The sequence below is a fragment of the Lissotriton vulgaris genome, chromosome 2_1 (genome assembly GCF_964263255.1).
Source record: "Lissotriton vulgaris chromosome 2_1, aLisVul1.2, whole genome shotgun sequence".
Classification (NCBI taxonomy): Eukaryota; Metazoa; Chordata; class Amphibia; order Caudata; family Salamandridae; genus Lissotriton; species Lissotriton vulgaris.
In genome coordinates this window covers 2,034,766,920-2,034,790,067 of record NC_141687.1, presented here as the reverse complement: position 1 = coordinate 2,034,790,067, position 23,148 = coordinate 2,034,766,920, and the positions used below count along the sequence as shown (strand labels likewise).

The 23,148-nt window shown below is 46.2% G+C and overlaps 1 protein-coding gene across 1 annotated transcript in view; it reads right to left on the bottom strand.

Moving 5' to 3' along the window:
- Nucleotides 1–10,588: 10,588 nt before the first annotated feature.
- ATP8B4 (ATPase phospholipid transporting 8B4 (putative)) overlaps nt 10,589–23,148 on the bottom strand; it is a 3,619,152-nt gene continuing 3,606,592 nt past the window's right edge. Inside the window, exon 27 of the mRNA XM_086958264.1 lies at nt 10,589–11,291. Coding sequence (XP_086814390.1) covers nt 11,082–11,291 — 210 coding nt within the window. The 3' untranslated portion in view covers nt 10,589–11,081. The remainder of the gene's footprint in view (nt 11,292–23,148) is intronic.

The following is a 23,148-nucleotide window of genomic DNA, read 5'->3' as shown; positions in this document are numbered from 1 at the left end:
GAGTGGACCTCTGAGTGTCCCTATTTGCTTAGGCTCAGGTTCAGGGAGTTTATTATCTGTGTCTTTCTTCTCATGTCTAATAAAGGTTAACCGCGATTCCAGTTTGGATTTATCTCCCTTTCTTTCTCCTAGTCTGTGTTCCAATTTCAAGACTAAATCCACAAAGTCAGAATAGTCTTGTGACAAATCAACGATATAAGCAAGCGCGTCTTTTATTTCGTCTCTCAAACCTTTATAAAAAAGGGAGACACGCGTTTCTTCTGGCCAACGTGTCTCGGTGAGTAAACAATTAAAACTAGTGAGATAGGTCAATAAATCCTTGTTACCTTGTTTAAGATTTAAAAGCTCATTATCGCTTGCCTGCATAAAAGTGTGTTTTGCAAAAAGGCTGGTCATAGTACGTTTAAATTGATTCCAATTATGGAGGATGGGATCATCTCTATCCACAAAAGGAATTGACCAATTGGCTGCTGAACTGCCCAAATAAGACAAGACGAATGCCACTTTCGTAGCATCAGTAGGGAACTGTTGTGGTTTACAAACGAAGTGTAATTGACATTGATTGATAAAAACATGGAATTTGTTACTATCTCCGTGAAAACGTTCAGGTGCTGCTAAAGGCACAGCATTAGGAACATTAACAGTAACCTCAACTGGGGGGGAAAGTTGCATGTTTTTCTCGCGCCCCTGTCTCTGAGGAGGTTTTAAACAAAGGCGCAAAAGCTGTGTTCCACTGAGATTCCCTAGGTTTATACCTGCTTAAATCCTGTTTTAAAAAGGTGTTTTCCAACTTTAATTTCTCTATTTCCTCTTGCATATGTTGCAAGATGGCAGACACTGATTCATTATGGGCCAAGTCCTCGTTTAGGGCCTGCATCATATCCGTGGCGTCAATGCCCTCTGTTTCTTCCCCAGCATTCATCGTCCAACAGAACTGAATATTTTAAAGGCTTGTGCTTCTGTCGAAGCCCAGCTCACCTGAGTTTCTGTTCAGTTCTGATGGAGGTTGAAGACAGTCCGACCCCACCCTGAAACTGCTTGTTCCAGCACACTAGTTTTAAAACAGTGCACTAAGAACCAGAATCTCAAGGGAAGGGGGGAAGTGGATAAAATAAAAAAAAGAGAGACAACACCGTTCTTGCGATTCCACTGTAGAAGAGCTGTTAAAATCTGCGGCCCTCTCTGACTTCTGTAGAAACTGGTGCCTAATGAAACGTAAACAAAGAACAGATAAGTGCAACCTATCCCTTAATGTGTTCCTTACTAAACCTCAATCTTATTTGAAATTCTCTTCTAAAAGTACCTCTTGGCTCCTGGTCTCAAGCTTCCAGTTTTAGAATGCGTTACTGTTCTGGGATGTGCTTTCTATTACTGTAAAACTTCTGCAAAATCAAACGAATATCATTATCAGAATTACCAACGTCTAACATTCACCTTAATATAACTAAAGCCTACATTCTTTTTCTTAATAGCAAACTCACATTTCACACATTTCCAGACTTTTTATAAAACAAATACTGTACTTTTACATCAAAATACAGCAGGTAATTTGTGCAAGTCCTTGTTTTACTGTTTGCCTTGCTGTCAATGGTTTCCTCTGTTCGATTCTTGAAAAAGTTCCATGTAAAACAATTTTTATTTCACAAAGTTCCACAAAGTATTCTTGTAACAAAGGGTTTGAACCACAAAGTTCGTGGGAGATATCTTGTTCCAAATTGTCTTTACATGAATCCAGAAATCGCCGATAAAGTTCTTTCAGGTAATAAAAGGTTTTGCACTTGCTTGTTGCTGAAAAGGGATACTGATCAGTCTAACCTTGACGTCTTTCTGTTTTGCAGGTCGATTGCAGTGGACAGAACAGGGGCTGAGGCAAGAAGTAGCCGGAAACCAGAAGAAGGAAGAGCCAGAAGCGCGCCCGTTGAAGTCAATGAAGGTCTGGAGAGAGCAGGAGAGCCAGCGCCGAAGGATCTGTTCACAGGTTAGGGGGAGGTAGACGAGCACAAGCACTGGGAGAGGCTCAGGGGCTGCCTTTTATAGACAGGGCTGGGTGTGGTTCGAAGAACTGGGTGTGGTTCTCACAAGCAGGTGTGCAGAGCTTCAGTTATTATCCTAATGAGTTGAAGTAACACATGGCCTAGGGAGGAGTGTTCTAAAGAAGCCTTGGTAAAAGCAAGGTCCCACGTTTTCTAAATAAGCCTTGGTAAAAGCAAGGTCCAATGTGCAAACAAGACAGCAATGTCCAAACTTGTGCATACATTGAGCAACATACACAGAAGTCTTTAGGGAGGGGCTGAGATAACAAGAAAGGCTTTCAGTAGTATGTTTAAAGAGAGCTATTACAGAGACCACTAGTGCAATGAGAGGGGACATGCTTTTTGCTCTGCACAAACCCTAACACTTCAGGAGTACAGTGGCCTTCATCTTTCAACCAGTAGTCCACTAGGAGGCATTTTTGCAGAGTGTTGGAGAAAGGGGCGTGAGCTCCGAAGATCTCTTAGCAATCCAGCTGTAAGGGACATAGTGGAGGTAAAAGGAGGGGACATGTTTAAATATCCTATGGGAATAAAAATGGGGAAAACGCGCTTTTAAGCACACCCTGGTTCTTGGCCCCTGCTTGACAGATCACCCCGAAACTTTCAAAACAGCAACTGAAGTGAGCGCCATCTCAGTGTGAAAATTTCATACACACACATATCTCCAATGATTCTTGTAGATCTGACATGTCATATCACTGTGTCACTGGATTCAAGTTTGCCTGGCTGTTGAGAGGTGATACCCAAAACCGGTCTCAGGATGCTTGTTTTTGGTCCAGGGAGGATCTTACTTTGGTAGTTCGGGCTGGACTGTTCTTATGGGGAGCAGGGTCATAACTGATTTGGATATGGCAGAGTTCAAACTTGGGTGGCATGGTGGGCAAAAAAAAGATGGATTGGGATACGGCCCGAGCGATTGCCAGTGGCTGAGATTAATTCAAGCATTTCATCCATCACCTTGTTGTTTTTGCATTTGCTGCCCTAAGTGTGCCAGGCATGCCCAAACATTGATCCTGGGCTCACACTGTGCAAATTAATTTAAGTCAGCCTGGCTGGTGATGGGTTATACTCTGAAACCAGTCCTAGGATGCTTCTTTCAGGTCCAGGGAAGACCTGGCATGGCAGTTTGGCTTGACTATTCCCATGAGGAGCACTGTCAAGACTGATTTGCATATGGCTGGGTCCAAACTGGGGGTCTCATGGTGGGCAAAAAGATGATGGATTTGGATGCAATTTGAAGGATTGCCAGTGGCTGAGATTAATTCCAGCATTCCATCCATCACCTTGCTGTTTTTGCATTTGCCGCCCTAAGTGTACCGGTTATGCCCAAATATGCCCGAGCTCTCTGTGGCACTGGATTCAAGCTAGCCTGCCTGATTCTCCGAAACCAGTCTGAGGATGCTTGTTTCCGGGCAAGGGAGGACCTGGCCAGGCAGTTCCGGCTGAACATTCCCATGGGGAGGAGGGTCAAGAATGATTAGCATATGGTTGGGTCCAAACTGGGGTGGCATGGTTGGCAAAAAAAATGATGGATTGGGATAAGGCCCTTACTTACTGCAAGTGGCTGAGATCAATTCAACTATTCCAACCATCACCTTGTTCTTTGTGTCGTATCATTAAGTAAATATGCAATGGGTTGCTAATAAATAGTTTTCTGTTAATATTGTAAAATGGATTGTTATAAAAGCTTTTCTTCTTGGTTGCACTGGAAAAGTTTTCCTATTGAATATTCATGTGCTAATAAAATATGTGGTAAGGAAAATGTAAGAATGCCTTACAGTATAAGTTTTCGTTTTTTTATGGAACATTTGTTTTTTTGTGTACAAAGCTTTATTTCGATATGATAATATCTTAAAAGCACATGACAGTTAAAATACAATGCATATTATTAAAAAACACTCAATAAATAGTTAAAAAGACAGTTTAACAACGTATCAAACAATTTACAGCTTTGAGATTAAAAGAAATGAGGAACCAAGGATTGCCTGGAAAAGGGTTCGTCACATGGCTTTACATCTGATCACCCTTCGCCCAACTAAGGAATTTGGCTACCCCGCACGCTAGTACTGTGTTAGGATCAGATTGCAGAATTCTTAATGCTGGAGCATAGCCTCTGGTCTCAAGGAGGAGACAGACAGGTTTTAACCATTTGGATCTTGGCTTATTATAGGCACTGCAGACAAAGAGAACATGTGGGATAGTTTCCAGTTCGGTGCTGCAGTGCGGACAGGTGGCAGGCGTCTGGTGCGTTCGCGGACTGGTAGGGTTCCTAATCGAAACTGTACATATAAAGCCCTATCTTTGGGTTTTCTAATAAAGTCCATGTAGGGTTCAAGTAAAGGGACAGTTTTGTGCAGGCGAAACTCGTCGGTGAGCCTGCCCAAGTTATCCGCTCTTGATTCCTGGCAGTCGACCCACCGCCAGTAAGCCCGCTTGACTTCTAGTTTGGACAATGAAGCACCAGACTCCCATGCCACCCAAAGGCCAGTGGCCAACAAAAGTCCCTTTATTTTGGAAAGCCAAGCTATTTTATGTGACCCTTGCAAGCTCATGATTTCATTGAGGCCGTCTGCGTAGCTCTCTAGCTCTGGTGTACTCCACAGGCGAGCCCAATAAAGAAGCGGACGCAGAATTATAAGGTCTTTGGTAGATCTGCGTCCGAGGTCGCATTGAATGGGCTTGCTGGGGTAACTCCTAGGGATGGACAACAGCTCCTTATAGAATTGGTTTTCAGCCATTACTAGCAGGTCAACATTGCTAAAACCCCAGAGCTCTGCCCCGTACAGTGCACTGCCTACTGCTTTTGCTGAATAGATCTCTAGGGCAGGGGCTATAGGTCTAGAGACTGAGGATCTATGCTCCCTGCTTATGGCACCCACTACCCGTTTGTGGTTTAGGGCCATTTTTCAATGTGGGGTTTCCGCTTAAGTTGGTCAGATATCCTAATCCCAAGATAGTCGAACATTTTGACCCGCTCTAGCGGCTCTTCGTTGAGGGTAAGCGTGCAATTAGCTTTTCTAGTGGGATTGAAATAGAGGAGCTTTGTTTTAGAAGTATTGATGACCAAGCCCCTTAAGTTGCAGAAGACACAAAACCGATCCAGCAGTTTTTGGAGCCCCATGGGCGTTTTGGAAACTAGTAACGTGTCGTCGGCAAAGAGCATGGCGGGGACCTTCACGCCAGCCAGACTAGGGGCGTCAGTATCGAAGTCAGTTAGAAAAGAAACCACCCCATTGACAAATAGGGAAAAGATGGTCGGCGCCAGAACACATCCTTGGCGGACGCCTCTGTTCACAGGGATTTTTTCTGTTAACTGCTCCTTCGTGCCCCAACGAATGCGTGCGTATGTTCCATCATGCATGCGGGCTAGCAGGTGCAGGATGGGCGGAGGGAACCCCATCTCGTGAGGAACCGCCCACAGCCGCCCTCGGGGGACCAGATCGAACGCGGTCTTCAAATCGATGAAGGCCAGGAACAGACCACCCTTGATAATCGAGACTGTCTTCCAATGCAGTAGTAACAGCCTGAAAGCCTGGTCTACAGTACTTGTACAGGCCCTAAACCCCACCTGGAAGGGGGAGATAATGTTATTCTCCTCTGCCCAGGAAAGGATCCTTTCAAGGAGGACCCTGCCAACCACCTTCTGACCAGCGTCGATCAGGCTGATCGGACGATAATTGGGAGGGTCACCCCTTGGCCCCTTCTTATATATAGGGATGCATTTGTTGTTAAAATATGACATCTGTTATTCTGTGTATTTTCTTTTTGATAGTCCCAGTACTTATTAATTATGAGAATGATTGCCCTAATCTATTTTTAGTCCTGAAGAAGGTGGAAGGATAATTTGAGGTTATCCGCTGGAACGTGCATCAGTGTTTTTATTGTCTGTAGTGGCATGGCTTCACAGGAGGATTGATTGGACATACTTTCTCCTATTTATTGAAGACCTTTGTTCTGCCACTAAGACCTTGTTTTTAATGACTTTTTGGTGTGATTTTGTTTGTGGGGTTATTTTCGATGATTTGATTTTCTGTTCATTGTAATCATGTGTTCTGATTATCAATTTTTCTGATATATTTTCTGCGTTGACTAAACTATAATTTCAGGATTTATTGGTTGTGTTTTCTATTATAGTAAGGTACCAATGGACAATTGATATAACCTGATTTTCTTTGTTTATTACTGTGATACAGAGTTTTTGTATATTTTTGATATCTTTACCATTGAGTAAGCACTCTATTACCTTAGTAGTGTCTCCCACTGCCTAATTGGTGCTATCTTTGTAAATCCAGCTAAGCCCACTGGGACAGCTTCGGTACTCCACTATGCTCACTGAACAGCCAGCCGTGTAAGCCTTTATCCGAGGCGGAGCTAATTTTTTTCAACTTGTGATTATTCACTGCAGAGTTTGCCAAGCAGGACACCAGGGCTGTGCTGTTCATGGGGCCCGTCAATTCAGAACTAGGGTAAGGCGACCTTCCACGCTCATGTGAGCATTCTTTGTCAACTCACAAATCTTGCATTGTTTGGTGTTTTCACGTATGTTGGTGTATTTTTAAGTATGTATGGGCGATAGACTTTGGTTAGGGCTGGGCTTACCATGCGCTTAATTGGTAGATCGATAGTTATGTGAATTTACAGAACAATTATGCAAGATTATTGAGCACTATTTTCTTAGCGCAAAATGCACCTCTGCATTCAAAATGGACCAGAGGATGCATTTTGCGCTAGGAAAGTATCCATAAATGCAACTGAACATGAACAGTAGCAGGTTCTTGCACGCATCACGTTTTCTGTTTCTGTGTTCTGTGGTAGGATGTTTGTGCCAGATTATGCATAATTACATGAACTGGTGTAATCACATGATTTTTGTAGTGTGGCACCAAAAGAGTAACATGAAATTACTCAGATTTCTCCGCTGCACATAAAATTACACCTACGCCTATCCGTGATCACAGCTTTATGAAGAATGTGGAAAGATCTCATTTTCCTTTATTTTTTTCTAACAGGTCGGAAGAGTCTCCAGACTATCCGGTTTTGTGTAACTGCACCTCTCTATGTGCTACATTCGTTTTATATGTGTGTGTGTGCATGTGTTTTGCCCTGCTGTTCGGAATATTAATATGCGTCCAGAGGCCTCTATTTAGATTAGGGTCTCCTTTGACTGATCCTTACAAATGCCAACGACCGGATGGGCTATATGACAGACACATGTTCACTACTTAATAACTGAGACTTTAAGGGGTATATTTCCCATAAATCCTCTTTAATTTTTAATCTTACCATAGTTAATATAAGAATTAAACTGCTTCCATACTTTCCACAGGTAACTTTAAACAATCACATCTGTCATTTTTAAAAAGATCTTCAGACACTGTTTTTTTGATCATAGAAAAGATCTCTAAAAAGTGTAGTGTACGGAGCCCGTTGAACAAGGTACTTACCTTTGTTAACGCATTAGCAGGTAGAGACTTTATCTAGCAGCAGATTACTTACCTTTGAATTTCCCAGGCATCAGGCTGGATCTGGAAACGTTTGCTGAGCAATACCCCTTGCGCGCGACGTCGGGTGGCTCCATTCGGCTCACTGTGACGTCGTTGACCTCGGCAGCATTAGTTATGACATTACAGTGCCTACATAGGGGCGCAGGCGTCACTACTTTTCGTTTTTCCACATCAGAAGCGCAGAGCCACGAAGTGACTGAAGTAAAGTGAGGAGGCATGAGTGGGGCTGTAAGGAAGGAATCTGCAGCTAGATAGAGTCTCTACCAGATAATGAGTTACCGAAGGTAAGTAATTTGTTCATCTGATAGAGACTTCTAGCTGCAGACTCCTTACCTTTGAATAAGATACCCAAGCCATACCATCCAGGCGGCTGGTTGCAGACTCATGAACCAGATTAAAAAGTCTTGCAGGACTGAGCTGGCGAAGTGCCTGTCCCTGCGCACTTGACCATCAAGGCAATAATGTCTTGCAAACATGTGCAATGATGCCCACATCGCTGCCTGACAGATGTCTTGAACTGGGACACCCCGTGCCAAAGCCGTATTCGCAGCCTTTTATCTGGTGGAATGGGCCCTTAATCCCTCAGGGGGCTGCTTCTTTGCCAAGGCTTAACAGATTTTAATACAGAGAACAACCCAGTGAGAGACGGTTCTTTTCTGCACTGATTTTCCCTTCTTTGATCCCACATACCCCATAAATGTTGGTTATCCACCGGGAACTCTTGTGCAGTCAAGGTAGAATGACAATGCTCTTTTTGGGTCTAGTCGGTGGAGACGCTCCTCTTCCTTATAGAAATGTGGGAGAGCAAAGAAGGTGGACAAAGTAATGGACTGACCCAGATGGAATGGGGGCACAAACTTTGGTAAGAATGATGCCCCAGTTCGAAGCACCACCTTGTCCGGAAAGGACATAAGATAAGAAGGCAAGTTGTTTTGATGGTCAGAAGCCAGAGGTGACAATGGTGCAAAGGCACAAAAGGAGCGCATATCAGATAGTGAGGACCAAATTATGGTCCCATTCAAATTAAGGTCCCATTTTGGCATAACAAAGGGTGCAGGTGGAAATAAATGAACCAGCCCTTTCAAAAACCAAATTACAATAGGAGATTTAAAGAGAGAAGACTGGTCTGGCAGCTGCAAAAAATGCAGACAGAGCAGAAAGATAGCCCTTGAGAGTTCCCAAAGCAGAGCCCTGCTGGGCAAGGGTAAGAATGCACAAAAGGACAGTAGAAAGATGAGCAAATCTTGTGCCTTATCCCGAGTGTCCAGATGACCTCGAATGGGAGGAAGAGGACTTAGGGCTCTTTGAGCGATCCCTCAACCTCCTCAACCTCGAACGGGATTGTGACCACCTCGGAGTCTCTCTAAACTCGCTAGACGGTGTCCACTGCTGGGGCGCAAGCAACTTCATCAGCCGCTCCCTCAAGGTCTTCGGAGCCATCTGAACACGGCTTTGAATCATGGTCCCATTCAAGACACCACAGACATACGCGGTGGGGATCGGTAACCGACATCATGCGTGAAGAAGTCCTGCATGCTTTAAAACCTGTCTTCCTATCAGACACCCCTCGCACACGAAGTCGCACTCAAAATTAATGACAAAAGTTGAGAAAAAAGCCTGCCAAAAAGCAGCAGAGGGGTATCTCTTCCCGGACCAGAGCTTAACTGGTGCGGAAAGAATAAAACTGACGTCCGCACGCCTAGGTGGCACCTATCTAGGCACTGTGATGTCATAACCGGTGCTCCTGATGCCAAAAAACGTCATGCGGAGCCGAATGGAGTCACCTGACATCACGAATGAGGGGTATTGCTCAGCAAAAGTTTCCGGGTCCAGTCTAATGCCTGGGAAATTCAAAGGTAAGGAATCTGCAGTTAGAAGTCTCTATCATCTGGATATTGCACACCCACTCATAGTGGAGCTGACCAGATCAAGAAGCGTGACACCAAGGTCCATGTATGCTGATAAAGAGCCTTGCGGTGCTTTAGATAGAATACTTTTTCTCTGAGCGCACTGCATTGAACCTCATACATTGGTTATGAAATTGGTTAGAATCGTCAGAAATTATCATCATCCGTATCCATGCTCCGTGAAGGAAATGAGATTGGTAACGAGAGGAGCAGCAGCTATTGTCTGTAGAGACAGTAAATGCAAAACGTAAACATTCGTGAAGTTCCATAGGCTTTTCCTAAATCGCTAAGGGCAACCAGAGAGCCAATGAGTGAAAGGTGTCAACCAAATGAGCCAGTAGCCGAAGAGCCCTGACCCAAAGTCCCTTTCTCTTTGAGTTGTACGAGTTCTGTGTGATGTGCTGACATGGAGTCTTCAGACAGCTGCCTGTTGCCAGATCTAGAAAGTACTTAAATCCTGGCACCAAACCTATGAAACGTAATTTATAAATAAATGAAATATGCTGAGGAAAGCTGCTTATGCAGATTTAGGCCTTGTATACCCCATTTAAGTGATGAGAGTCATTTGAATTTTGAGCTAACCAGAGGCATTTTAAAAGGGGTCGCAGTCACAGGAAATGTTCGAACAGTGCAGGGAAAGGTCAACTTGAATAAAAACGTTTCCAAAATATTTCCATTTATATATGTCACCCTCACTCGTGACCTACTCATAAAAGAGCGAGTAGTGTAGCTACGACTACAAGGCCCTAAAATACTAGTTGCAACAGAGGCGCTACTAACATGACCTAGGACAGTGAAAGCTACTATCCTAAACTCGTCCACTGTACCCTTTTATGGAGAAAAGAAAGGTTTGTGTCAGCCTTTCATGCGGAGTGCCGGCGAGCTTCATCAGTTGAAAAATATGTTTTATATCGACATCCAGCTGAAAAAGACGTCTTACACTTTGATCGTCTTCATTCATTACATCGCAAGAAAAACACACACGTTGGCAGAGTTGTACTCAAGAGCAGATTACTAAAACTTCTCTGAAACATTAAAAAAACAAAGCCCAGCATAAAGCAGAAAGATAAAGCACAGATGTGGTAACAGTGATCAGAATTAAAAGGAGTTTACTTTTTATAAAAAGAAAGCACACTCTAGTAATACTTTAGAAACATATATTAAGGCAAAATTGGGAACAATAATTTCTTCCAAAATGTTACTGCTCTTGTTTCCATTAGTAGCTGTCTACTTGTATCTAGAATGGAGTTCTGAGTTGAAAAATAACCAATGATTCAATCTATGTAAAACGCTTGAGCTATTTTTTGATGCACATTACTCAGAGGTGTTTGGGGCACTTATCACCTATTCAAATGCTACTACTATCCTTGCTATAAAAGTACCAAATATACAAAGCTGTCTTACATCCAAACTTCCCCTTCGCATAATCAACCAAGAGTTTTTGATTTTCCGTTGAATGTTTATAAAAATATATGCATTTGCTTTCAGTTCCTTGCTTCTTGAGAACACTGGGTTATGTGACGAAGCGGCCTTCCTCAGCACTGCTTTCACTGAGTTCTCAAAGATTCTAAACACAGTATAAAGTGATGATGTCCGCAGTTTGAAATGCCGAGCGATCTTAGCCAAAACCTCTTGACTCAAAGTTTTACAGTTCTCTCTCTGCTGACACCCTCTGTTTTCTTGCGCACATTATCAGACCGCATGTTCTTTCCAGAGGTGATAAGCTCTCCAAAGCCCTCTTGATGTGCAAAGGCGTAAGAGGATCTTTTGGAACTGTTTCTACGTACTCGTCGTATGTGGAGCTCCAATGGGGTCTGCTTCGCCCGAGTTATCTGCAAATACCGCACCTTAAAAAGAAAATGTGCACATTAATATCAAGCACCTTAATCCATACAATCAAATTCTCGTCGGTCTGAAATTCACATTTACTCGAAGGTGGGCAAAGCAACAGTTCAGGGGCCCCTTGAAAATGAGAGTTCTTGCCACTTAAATAAGAGGCGGCACTTACAGAACGTTTGTGCGACATATTTTTTGAAAGTTGTATCATAACAGAGTTTACAAAAAGGCGTCCGAAATGTGAGTAAAGGTCACAACTTTACAACCATACTGCTTCACTCTAAAAACCAAACATGAACGGGGATACAGTTTTTACAATACATCATTTACCATGCCACGCATCATTTACCATGCAATGCCTTTTCCACCGATCAACTGTCTTACCACGCAAATGTCTTTACCACACATGATTTTACACCGAAAAAGTAAGTATATATCGGGTAAGTGATACCCCTTTTTTATATATTGACTAAAAAAACAAAGGTTACAGGAACGGTTTAGTTAGGCTCAGATTTAACATGCACAAAACCATAGAAATGTATCAATTGTACTTACCTGAAGAAACTATAACTCATGTTCTAAGGTAACTAAGACTCACACCCCACCATGCACAGTTTCCTCATCAATAATTTTTATTGAAAGTGTTGCAGTGATATTATCAATGATCATAGAAGATGTCAGGACTGATGTAATATGTGAGGCAATTAGCAGTGCTTGGCGAGGGCGTGACTTATAGTTTACCTTGGGGCAGGAGATATAGTTTCTTCAGATAAGTATAGCTATAATTGCTGAAATTCTATGGTTTAATGTGTGTAAAATCTGAACTCAACTATAATGTCCCTGTAACCTTTGTTTTTTAGTGAATTTCTAAGGATCTTTAAAATTCTATAACTTCCCTGTAACCTTTAGCTTTTTCAGTGATTTTCTACTTTTTTTAAACGTCGAGTCATATTTAATTACCATAGTTATTCCAATCCCTGTTGCGCATCGACTTTAAATGTGCATGGTGGGGTGGTTGGCCCCAGTGCCTGGTTATGTTATGTTATGTTATGTTACTGGGGGTTTTGTAAAGCGCTCAGCTGCTCCGAAGAGCGTCCCGGCCTGGTCTGTGGCCATGTCCTACAGTCAACCACCCGCAGGCAACCAATCCTGCACCATGTACAGCCTTTGGCTGTGCTCCGCAAGGGGTCAGCTGCAGGGACTGGCCACTGGCCAATCCCCACATGCAGACAACCTTGAAAGTGTGCATGTAGCCCCCTTACCCGGGCAGATTGAGGCCTTCGGAACCTAGAGCCCAACCAGATATAGTAAATGGGGATGGGGCATGCAGCCTCCCTCTCCGGGCCGACCTTGGTGCCGTTGCCCAGCCATATTCTAGATGGGAGGGGGGCACGCAGCCCCCCTCCCCAGACTAATTCTGGCCCTAGAAACCCACATCTCCCGGAGTCTGATCATCAAAATGAGGGGGTGGGGGAACATGCGACCACCCTCCTCAGACCAATTTGGCCACAGAGACCCCCATCAACCTGGTGCTCTGTCCCTTTTAAAATTAGGAGGGGAGCATGTAACCCCCGTCCCTAGATCAATATTGGCTCTGGGTATCCCATCCCTCGAGGCCTGCATAATGGGGGTCACAGGGGGCACAGAGCCCGCTCCCAGCCCCATTTAAGTCCTAAGGTCCTAATTCCTGGGGCCAGCCATATTCTAAATTAGAGGGGAGCACACAGCCCCCTTCCTCAAGATGATTTCGGCCCCAGGAACCCCATATCCTGGGGCCTGGCAATTATAAATGAGGAAGAGGGGACATATGCCCCCTCCCAAGGTCTATTTGGCACCAGGTACCCCATTTCCAGGAGGTATGTTCCTTTTTTAAATGGGGAGGGGGCACGTAGCCCCTTCCCCAAGGCCAATATCGGTGTCAGGGACCCCATCCCCAGGTACCTGGCCGATATAAAATGGGGGCTGGGAGGCTGTGTGTCACCCTCCCTAGGCCGATTTCAGTCCCGGGACCCCATCACACGGTGCCTGGCCAATAAGAAATGGGGAAGGGCCGTGCATCCCCTGTCCCGGGCCAATTTCAGTTCTGAAGACCCCATCTCCCAGAGCCAAGCCAGGCAGCCTCTCTTCCTGGGCTGGCCTGGCCCCCCTCCCTGTGCCAATTTCAGGCCAGGGTACCCCATCCCCCAGTGCTCGGTCAGTCAATGGTGGATGCCCTGTTCCCAGGTACTCCTAGTTGTTGGGGGCTACAGGGGATTCCCGGTGTTTTACGGTGCCAACCAGCTTCCTGCTTCCAGCAGGAGATTGCATTGCTCCCACATATTTGCCGCTCCCTGTGTGCAGGAGCAACTTCTTCATCTGTTTCTCTGTCCTCTTCATAGTGGGCAGGGAAACAGATGAAAATTCCACTCCCAGCACGTGGGAGCATTTTTAATGGTCCAGCCTGCTGGGAGTGAACTCAGTGTTTGCATTTGTTTGGCTGGAGCTTTAAATTGCTCCCACCAAGTTAGAACGAACACGGTATGTCTCAGGGGTGGGTACCCCAAGACGCAGCAGGTGCCTAGTCCTGGGAGATGGGGCCCCCGGGGTCAAAATCGGCCAGTAGGGGAGCCATGCCCCCTCACCATTTAGCATATCGGCGGGGCTCTGGAGTTTGAGGAGGAGGGCTCCATGCGCTTTTCTTCTCCATATATCTTAATAATACACCAAGTCCACCCGGGCAGCCAATTAAAAAAACAAGCTTAGGAGACTGCGCTTGTTGTAAATTATTTTTGCTACGGATTTGTGCATCCACTATGATTTCAAAGCAAATTAAAATAAGTTTTTTTAGCCCCCCTGCCGGGGGGCTTCTGGGACCCCACCACCAGGCCTAGGGGGGTCAAAGAATTCCTGCCCGCTTCTGTTTAAAAAAAGAAAATCTTGGGACTTGGCTGAGTCCAAGTACTAAGATGACTGCCAACACTTCCTGGATGACGTGTTTGCAGCCATTCACATCTTATCAAGAGATCTGTTGGATCTGCGGAGGATTTATGTCCCTAGATATCTATAAATCTTTTTTTTTAATAACTCCAAAACTACTGAAGCGATTTACACAGAATTACAAAAAGGGCACTTTCTAGACCAAGAACTAGCTTTCTGCAAAATTTGGTCTAATTCCGTTCAGCGGTTCGGGCTGTAGTCATGTCCGGACACCCGTTTTCCTGGCCCCTGCTTGACGAATTACCTCAAAACGTTCCAGACAGCAGCTTAAGTGAGTTGTACATGATTTCTTGCAAAAGTTTGTGAAGATTTGTCACACGGTGAAAAAAGTCATTAACAAAACTAAAACTCTTTGTCTATGGAAACTAGGTCCTAACTATAACTACCTACTGGTGACCGCAAGTAGGTAATATGTATTAGGAAATAGGGTAAGAACATTTTAAAAGTTTTGGGATGGGTAAGGGTTTTAAGTGGTAAGGGTATTTTTAGATTTTCGAGGTGAGTACAGGTATTGTTGGTAAGGGTATTTTTAGGGTTTAGGCTGAGTTGGGGTATTGGGTGGAAAATGTGTTTTTAGGGTCTTGGGGTGGGTAAGGAAATTGGGTGGTAAGGGTGTTTTTAGGGTTTAGGGGTAGGTAATGGTATCAGGTGGTAAAGGGTGTTTTTAGAGTCTACGGGTCGGTAGGAGTATTGGATGGTAAAGGTGTTTTTAGGGTATAGGAGTGTGTGGCGGCACTGAGTGGTAAGGGTGTTATTAGGGTGTATGGGTTTGTAAGGGTATTGAGTGGGAATGGTGTTATTAGGGTTTAAGGGTTGGTAAGGGTATTGGGTGGTAAGGGTATGTCTAGGGTTTATGGGTGGGTAAGGGTATTGCATGGTAAAACATTTTTTAGGGTTTAACAGTGGGTAGGAGAACGGGCGTTAAGGGTATATTTAGGGTTCAAGGGTGGTTTAGTTTAGGGACAGATTATACATGTGTATGTTTTTCTTCTTTAGCTGCTCAAATAATTTGTTTTTGAGAGTTCTATTTCACTCTCATGTTGTCACCCACTAGGGAAAAAAGATACTGTGAAATTAAGGTGCAATTTAAGGACACTGGACTGAAATAGGTCAAATAATTAAGTCAATGGATTACCACAAGGAAACAGTTACACCTATTTATTTTAAAATTGACAATTTCAAGACTTGATGATTTATTTATGTGATACATTTTGAATTGTATATGTTTAAATTGTTTGAGTAAATTTATATATATATATACAATCCTACACGCGTCTAGTCAGCACCCCCGCCACCTGATTGACAGCATTCCCTTTGGGGAAATGCTGCGAATCAGGCGGATTTGTAGTTCAGAAACGGAGTGCCACAAATTACAACTTGAAAGCAAAGAACGCTTTTTGGCTCGTGGATACTCTGTTAGAACAATTCAACGTGCTATAAATAGATCTCATACAATATCTAGAGATGAAGCTCTACTTAGAAAAGAGAGACCAAAGGAAGGGGTTAATGACAAAAGCAAATTGATCGCACCCAGAGTCATTGTCACTTTTAGTAGGCAACATAAAGAGATCAGACGAATCTTTTATAAAAACTGGAATCTAATAACGGGGGATCCCGTTATTGGCAAACATATGGAAAGGGGCGACCACTCGGTCCCCCCGGCTGAGGCCCCGATCCCGGTCCCGAAAGAGGGGCAACCAATTCCGGTTGTAGTCACCCCCGTGAACGGGAAGGATATGCCTCCCGAACTGGCTGCACAGTTGGCAGCATGGTTGGGGAAAGATAGCGAGGGGGCCACGGCTGATGATGCCAGAGCAGTGATGAAACAGTTGCGGCAATCGAGAGATGCTGCGAAGGCACCATGTCCTCTTGTTCCCCCGCAGGCTCCCGTGGAACAACCAGTAGCGGGCGTGAGTTCGGCAGCGACTACGGTCACAGCTACCGGTTCAGGTAAGCAGCTATTGCCAATGGCGGGGGAGGGGTCGGTACCCTCAAGAAGGGAAAAAGTGGCTCAGCATATCCCGATGGAAGTCAAAGAGAGGATATGGGCTGATAAATATATAAACATGTTTTCTTTACTAACTGATCATTATGAGATTGAGCATGTAAAAATTCAAAAGGAGTTTCTGCACCCTAGTGTTTGGCGCGCTAAAATGGCCGCTTTCAGAGTTGACGAAACGATAGGTAATTGGGGCAGAGCGTTTGGGATGTTCACCGCAATTATGGGGGAACGAAGGCCCGAACTGTTGGCTGAACTACCCGTGTATCAGACACGCATCATGGAGTTTTCTCAGACATATGAGGGTAATCAATGGTTTTTGTACGATAGCATATTCCGTAAGTCCAAGGAGTTCGACGCATCTCTGACGTGGGATTGTTTCGACTCCATTTCCTGGCAAAAAATGGAGAAATCAGGCATGGCAAAGGCGCCATTGTTGGGCGGGAACGGGGGCGAATTTTCCCGCCACTCGTCTGGGGCGCCCTTTCGGGCGGGATCAGGCAATGATCAGCACTCAAAGACTAATGGCAACTCAGGTAAAAAAGGGGCATGCTGGAGTTTTAACAGAGGCAAGTGTACAAGGCCCCAGGGGTCATGCAAGTTTAGGCATGAATGTACAGGGTGCGGGCAGTCCTCGCATCCCGAGACCATGTGCAGAGCCAAAACGGGTGACACGGGAAGTAGGGGGGGCGCCAAACAGGTCTGAAATAGTCCGAGGGGCGCCTTTACCTACCCCGGTTGATACCATGGCAATGATTCCTTGGCTTAATGAATACCCGGATCATAGCTCCGCTGGGGTGTTGCGAGATGGTTTTTCGTATGGTTTCCGCAACCCGGCAGGGAATTTTCAGGGTAAAACACATTGTAGGAACCAACTGTCGGTTCTGCAGAATACAACTGTGGTACAAGCAAAGATTGGGAAAGAGGTGACCCGGGGTCGGGTTGCCGGACCATATGACAGACCGCCAGTTCCTGTTTTTGTTTGTTCACCCCTGGGAGTAGTCCCCAAAAAAGACCCAGGCGAATTTAGGTTGATACATAACTTGTCAGCTCCGAGGGGTCTTTCAGTGAATGATGCGATTGACCCGGGAGTGTGTTCGGTGCGGTATGCGTCTTTTGATGAGGCCGTCGCCATGTTGAATCGCCTGGGGCCCGGAGCGCTGATGGCCAAATCGGACATCGAGTCAGCGTTCTGGTTGCTCCCGGTACACCCAGACGATCAGCGTCTCCTTGGTTTCATGTTTCAGGGACGCTATTACATGGATAAATGTATGCCAATGGGTTGCTCCATATCTTGTGCGTATTTTGAGAAATTCAGTAGTTTTCTTCAATGGGCGTTCACAAGAATAACGGGGTTTACGCATGTTATGCATTATCTTGACGATTTTCTGTTCCTGGGGGCAGCCGGGGACTCGGAATGTGCACAGGCTTTGAATGCATTTTGTGATCTCATGAGACATTTTGGTGTGCCATTGGCGCCAGGTAAGACTGTGGGACCGTTTACTTCGCTCGAGTTTCTTGGAATAGAGCTCGATTCCGAAGAGGGTTGCTTCCGGTTGCCCAAAGAAAAGGTAACGAAATTCAGGGCCTCGCTGGAAACATGTATTAGCGAGACAAAGGTAAATTTGCATCAATTACAACAGACTGTGGGTCAGCTGAATTTTGCCCTTAGAGTGATACCAATGGCTCGCCCTTTTTCCCGCTCGATTGCACAGGCCATGGTCGGCCTTAAAGAAGGGCACCACCGCACAAGGCTCTCGGCAGAGGTTCGCCAGGACATGCGCATATGGTTGGCATTGCTGGCGGATTTCAATGGTCGTGTGGTCTGGAACAAACCGGCGGTGTCCTCCGAGGAGCTGGGGTTGTGGACAGACTCGGCAGGGAGTATCGGCTTTGGCGCCATATTTGGTAATCACTGGTCAGCCCAAACATGGCCATCGTGGTGGCGAGAGAGTGGGCTTACAGGTAACATTGGGTTTCTCGAATTGTTCCCTATTCTGGTGGCCCTAACAACATGGCCAGAGGGGTTTCGGGATCACTCTGTGGTATTCTGGTCTGATAACATGACCGTGGTTGAGTGTATCAATAGTCAGGCAGCACGATGCAAATGGATTTTGAGATTGCTTAAGGAAATTGTCTTGCTATGTATGCAACTGAACGTCCTTTTTAGGGCAAGACATGTGCCAGGGGTGCTGAATCAAGCAGCTGATGCGCTTTCTCGTTCCCGTATGCAGGCCTTCTGGGATTTTCTGCCCACAGCGGACCCGGTGGCGGCACCATTTCCCGAAGCTCTCTGGTCTCTCGGTGCCCCGAACTACAAAACCTCGTGGGAGAGAGTTTAGCACCCAGGACAAGGAAGGCATACGAAGGGGCGTTCCGTTCCTATTGGTCCTTTTTGGGTTCTGCTAGGGGGGAGCTTTGGGGCCAAGAAGAGTATGTCCTGAAATTTTTGTTGTCGTTACATCAGGCAGGCAAATCAGTAGCTACGGCTCAGAGGCACCGGGCCGCCATTTCTTTTATGGCTCGGGCTCATGGTCTCCAGGACCCCACAGCGTCTTTTGTGGTACAGAAGGCGCTGCGTGGGTGGCAGCGCCTTGAGGGTCGCAGAGTGGACGAAAGGCACCCGATAGGTCTGGAAAGGTTGGCCCTGTTACTGTCCGTACTCCCTGCAACATGTTCATCTCAATCAGAGACAGTGCTATTCCGGGCCGCTTTTGCATTGGCATTCCATGGGGCTATGCGGGTTAGCGAACTGGTAGCAAAGAACAAGCAGGATACGGGGGGAGGTCTGTGCCGAGAGCACATACAAATTAAGGGGGAGACGATGATGGTCTTGTTTGCCAGGTCCAAGACCGATCAGGGTGCGATCGGGGACAGCGTAGTAGTCCAGCGGATTCCCGGATCTCCCATGTGCCCGGTTGCATGCGTTGAGGAGTATTTGGCGCACAGGGCGGCATCATGGGGGGGAACCTTGCTGAGGCACGCAGACGCCACCCCACTGACTAGGTTTCAGTTCCAGCGGGTGCTTGCAATGGCAATTACAGCCGCGGGCTTGAACCCGTGCGAGTTTGGGACCCATTCCTTCCGGATAGGGGCTGCTACAGAGGCTACAGCCAGGGGTCTGAATGTGGAAAGAGTAAAACAGTTGGGGCGTTGGTCCTCGAATTGTTACAAAAGGTATGTGCGGTTGCACATGTTGTGAAGCTGATATCATGCACTCACGCTTCTTGTTTTTGTTTGGTTTACAGTTTCGCAAGCTTACGAGGCGGGGCGGACTGTGCAGTCGACCCGACACCTGGGAACCAGCGGTCAAAGACCACCGGCTGAGGAGAGAGTGGTGTGGGTCGTGGGCCACTCATACGTGAGGCGTGCCGCGGACGTATTCAAAGCAGGTGACATGATTCACATGGCTGGGGAATACGGGTACAGGGTGACCTTCTACGGAAGGGGCGGGCTCTGTATTGACCAGTTTCAAACTTTTATGGAGGGCTTGTTAGGGCGGACAAGGTCACCGCCATCTATAGTCATAGTGCATCTTGGGGGCAATGATTTGGTGACCACTGGTCGACGGGTACTTCTCGAGTTGATGCTATCCACTGTAAGTTGGTTGGCGAGAAGGGTTCCGGGGTGCACGATTGCTTGGTCCCATATGATTCCTCGGAAGGTGTGGCGAGGGGCTAATTCTGTGTCTGCTATAAATCATTCGGTAAAGAAAGTGAATAACAAGCTTAGTAGACTGTTTCGTACAAGTACATTGCATTCGATTCCGCATGGATGTATCAGGGGGGACCATATGTATCTAGAGGATGGGGTCCATTTGTCCAGGGTGGGGAATTCTTTACTCATAGGAGACCTCGTAGCCTGGTTAAAGAGTTTACAGCCATGACCTTTAAGTAGGAGTTTTTGTGGGGGGTCCGGATAGCCTGTCAACTATCCGGCCTGTGGCGGTAAGGTCATGATCGGTGAGCAGTAATTGGAAGATCCCTAGAGGTGGGGGCGTCACCCATTACGGATGGGAGCGCCCGGGGGGAGGCGGCCATTGGCCCCTCAACGGGGAGGCGGTCCCCTCTAAGGATGGGGACGCCGAAAGGGAAGGCGGCCATAGGCCCCTCCCTGGGGAGGAGGGGCTGCAGGGCCTCTCCTGGGAATTTCCCGGGGCCAGGACATCTGCGACGGCAGATGTGGTAAGTTGTGTGGGGTGGGAGGGGGGTCTACGCTACCTTCTAGACACCTCACACGAGTCCTCGGACGACCACTAAGATGGCGTCGAGTTAACATGGGGCCCCCGTCAAGACAAGGGAAATTGGAAATAGGCACAAAGGTGTAGTCCTCTGTGCGACCGCCCCTCACAAGTGAGGGGGGAGTTCTGGGTTAGGGATCTGACACCGGTTACGACCTTGCCGTTGGCCCGTAATGTTAGGATGTACAATTTCAATTTTAGAAATGCATTTGCAGGATGTTTAGTATCGGCTAGGAGAACCTTTGTATTAGAGATGTGTTAAGGTTAGCCAAGAACATCGTAATGTGGAAATGAAATTGTACATGATATGAAACTGTTATTTTAATGTTTTAATTTTGTTTCATATTTTAATAAATACGGCCGGGAGGGTAACTCCCTCCCGCCTTCCAAAAGTTCAGAACCGTTTCCGTATTCCCATTCTTGGGGATTGTGTTGAGAGGGGGTGGCGGGTATCTCAGCCATATGGAAAGGGGCGACCACTCGGTCCCCCCGAACGTATGGCGGAGTACCCCGATCCCCTCGGGAAGCCAATTTGAGCGGGAGGCGGGTCTCGGCTGGTATGCCCGAAGCGGCGTAGCCGGGGCGCGCCTTTTCCCGCCCAAGAGTGGGTGGTCCTAGACACCGAAGCCGCTAGCCACGCCCCGGAGGCGGATTGGAGGTGGGTCCACGCCCGCCCGAAGAAGGATAAAAGGAGCGACAAGCCATGAAAGCATCCTCTTGTTCCTGTGCTCTGAAGCTGCACCTCCCCGTTGCCCGTGAGCTCGAGACGGAACGAAGAGCCAATTTTGAACCCACCCACCAGCCCCTGATGACAGCGAGTTGTTTGAATAAAGTCGTGTGACGTGGTATTGTTTTTTCTTACAGGTTGTTCTGAATAAAGTTGGTGATTTGATATGCAATAAAGATGATAATCTTCATTTTCAACATGTTTATTAAAAAGTAGTTGCACCAGAGTTGAACAGTGATGTTCTGTAGAGTTTATACTTTGAATGCTTAAGTATAATTGTTTTTCTCCTCTTTAGCCTTAGATTGTCATATTTATTTTTGGTCGGGCGGTAAGGTCATGATCGGTGAGCAGTAATTGGAAGATCCTTAGAGGTGGGGGCGTCACCCATTACGGATGGGAGCGCCCGGGGGGAGGCGGCCATTGGCCCCTCAACGGGGAGGCGGTCCCCTCTAAGGATGGGGACGCCGAAAGGGAAGGCGGCCATAGGCCCCTCCCTGGGGAGGAGGGGCTGCAGGGCCTCTCCTGGGAATTTCCCGGGGCCAGGACATCTGCGATGGCAGATGTGGTAAGTTGTGTGGGGTGGGAGGGGGGTCTACGCTACCTTCTAGACACCTCACACGAGTCCTCGGACGACCACTAAGATGGCGTCGAGTTAACATGGGGCCCCCGTCAAGACAAGGGAAATTGGAAATAGGCACAAAGGTGTAGTCCTCTGTGCGACCGCCCTCACAAGTGAGGGGGGAGTTCTGGGTTAGGGATCTGACACCGGTTACGACCTTGCCGTTGGCCCGTAATGTTAGGATGTACAATTTCAATTTTAGAAATGCATTTGCAGGATGTTTAGTATCGGCTAGGAGAACCTTTGTATTAGAGATGTGTTAAGGTTAGCCAAGAACATCGTAATGTGGAAATGAAATTGTACATGATATGAAACTGTTATTTTAATGTTTTAATTTTGTTTCATATTTTAATAAATACGGCCGGGAGGGTAACTCCCTCCCGCCTTCCAAAAGTTCAGAACCGTTTCCGTATTCCCATTCTTGGGGATTGTGTTGAGAGGGGGTGGCGGGTATCTCAGCCATATGGTTAAAAAACCTGACATTACCTTCAGAAAGTCCGCTTCAATGTCAGACAGGATAGTCAAGAACTTCCTGGAAAAACCAATCTCTGACACTTGGGGAACATTGGGAGGCGGTTTCAAAAGATGTGCTGTATGCAAAGCATGTAAAAACGGGTGCAGCAAAACTCAGTACACATCACCGTTTTCGACCAAACCAGTACAAATAAAAAAACGCATGTCCTGTAAAACTGACTTTGCCGTATATGTGCTGCAGTGCCCGTGTGAGCTACGATATATAGGCAGCACTCGCTTGCCGGTGCACAGACGGGTATTGCAGCACATTAGAGCAATAGTGGGTAAAGACCAAACCTACCCTGTGGCACGCCACTTTGAAAAGGTCCACAACAGTGATCCGAAGGGCCTTTTATATTATGCTATAGATTGTGTGCTGCCCTTAAAAAGAGGAGGAGACAGGGATGCCAAACTATGCCTTCTTGAAACAAGGTACATTATCGAACTTGACAGTAAGGCCCCTAGGGGCCTGAATGCAGGTGAAGATTTGTACACTTGTTTATAAGCAATCAATAATGCAGCTTATAAGCCCCTAAACAAATAGTGTGACATCTCAGAGAAATGTATATCTTTTAGGGTGATCTTAGATCTGATAATTGACTGAATAGGTCGGGAGTTGTGGGATTAGTGATGAACTTACATCTTGGAGGTGGTGCGCGCAGGCTGCCATAAATAAGAAAGAAATAACATCCAATATAAGTAAAAAACATATTCTTTCACCTCCCACTCCATGAATGTGAAAATGAACTATATGTCATTTTTTCGCACAAATGAAAATATAAAAAGGATAAAAA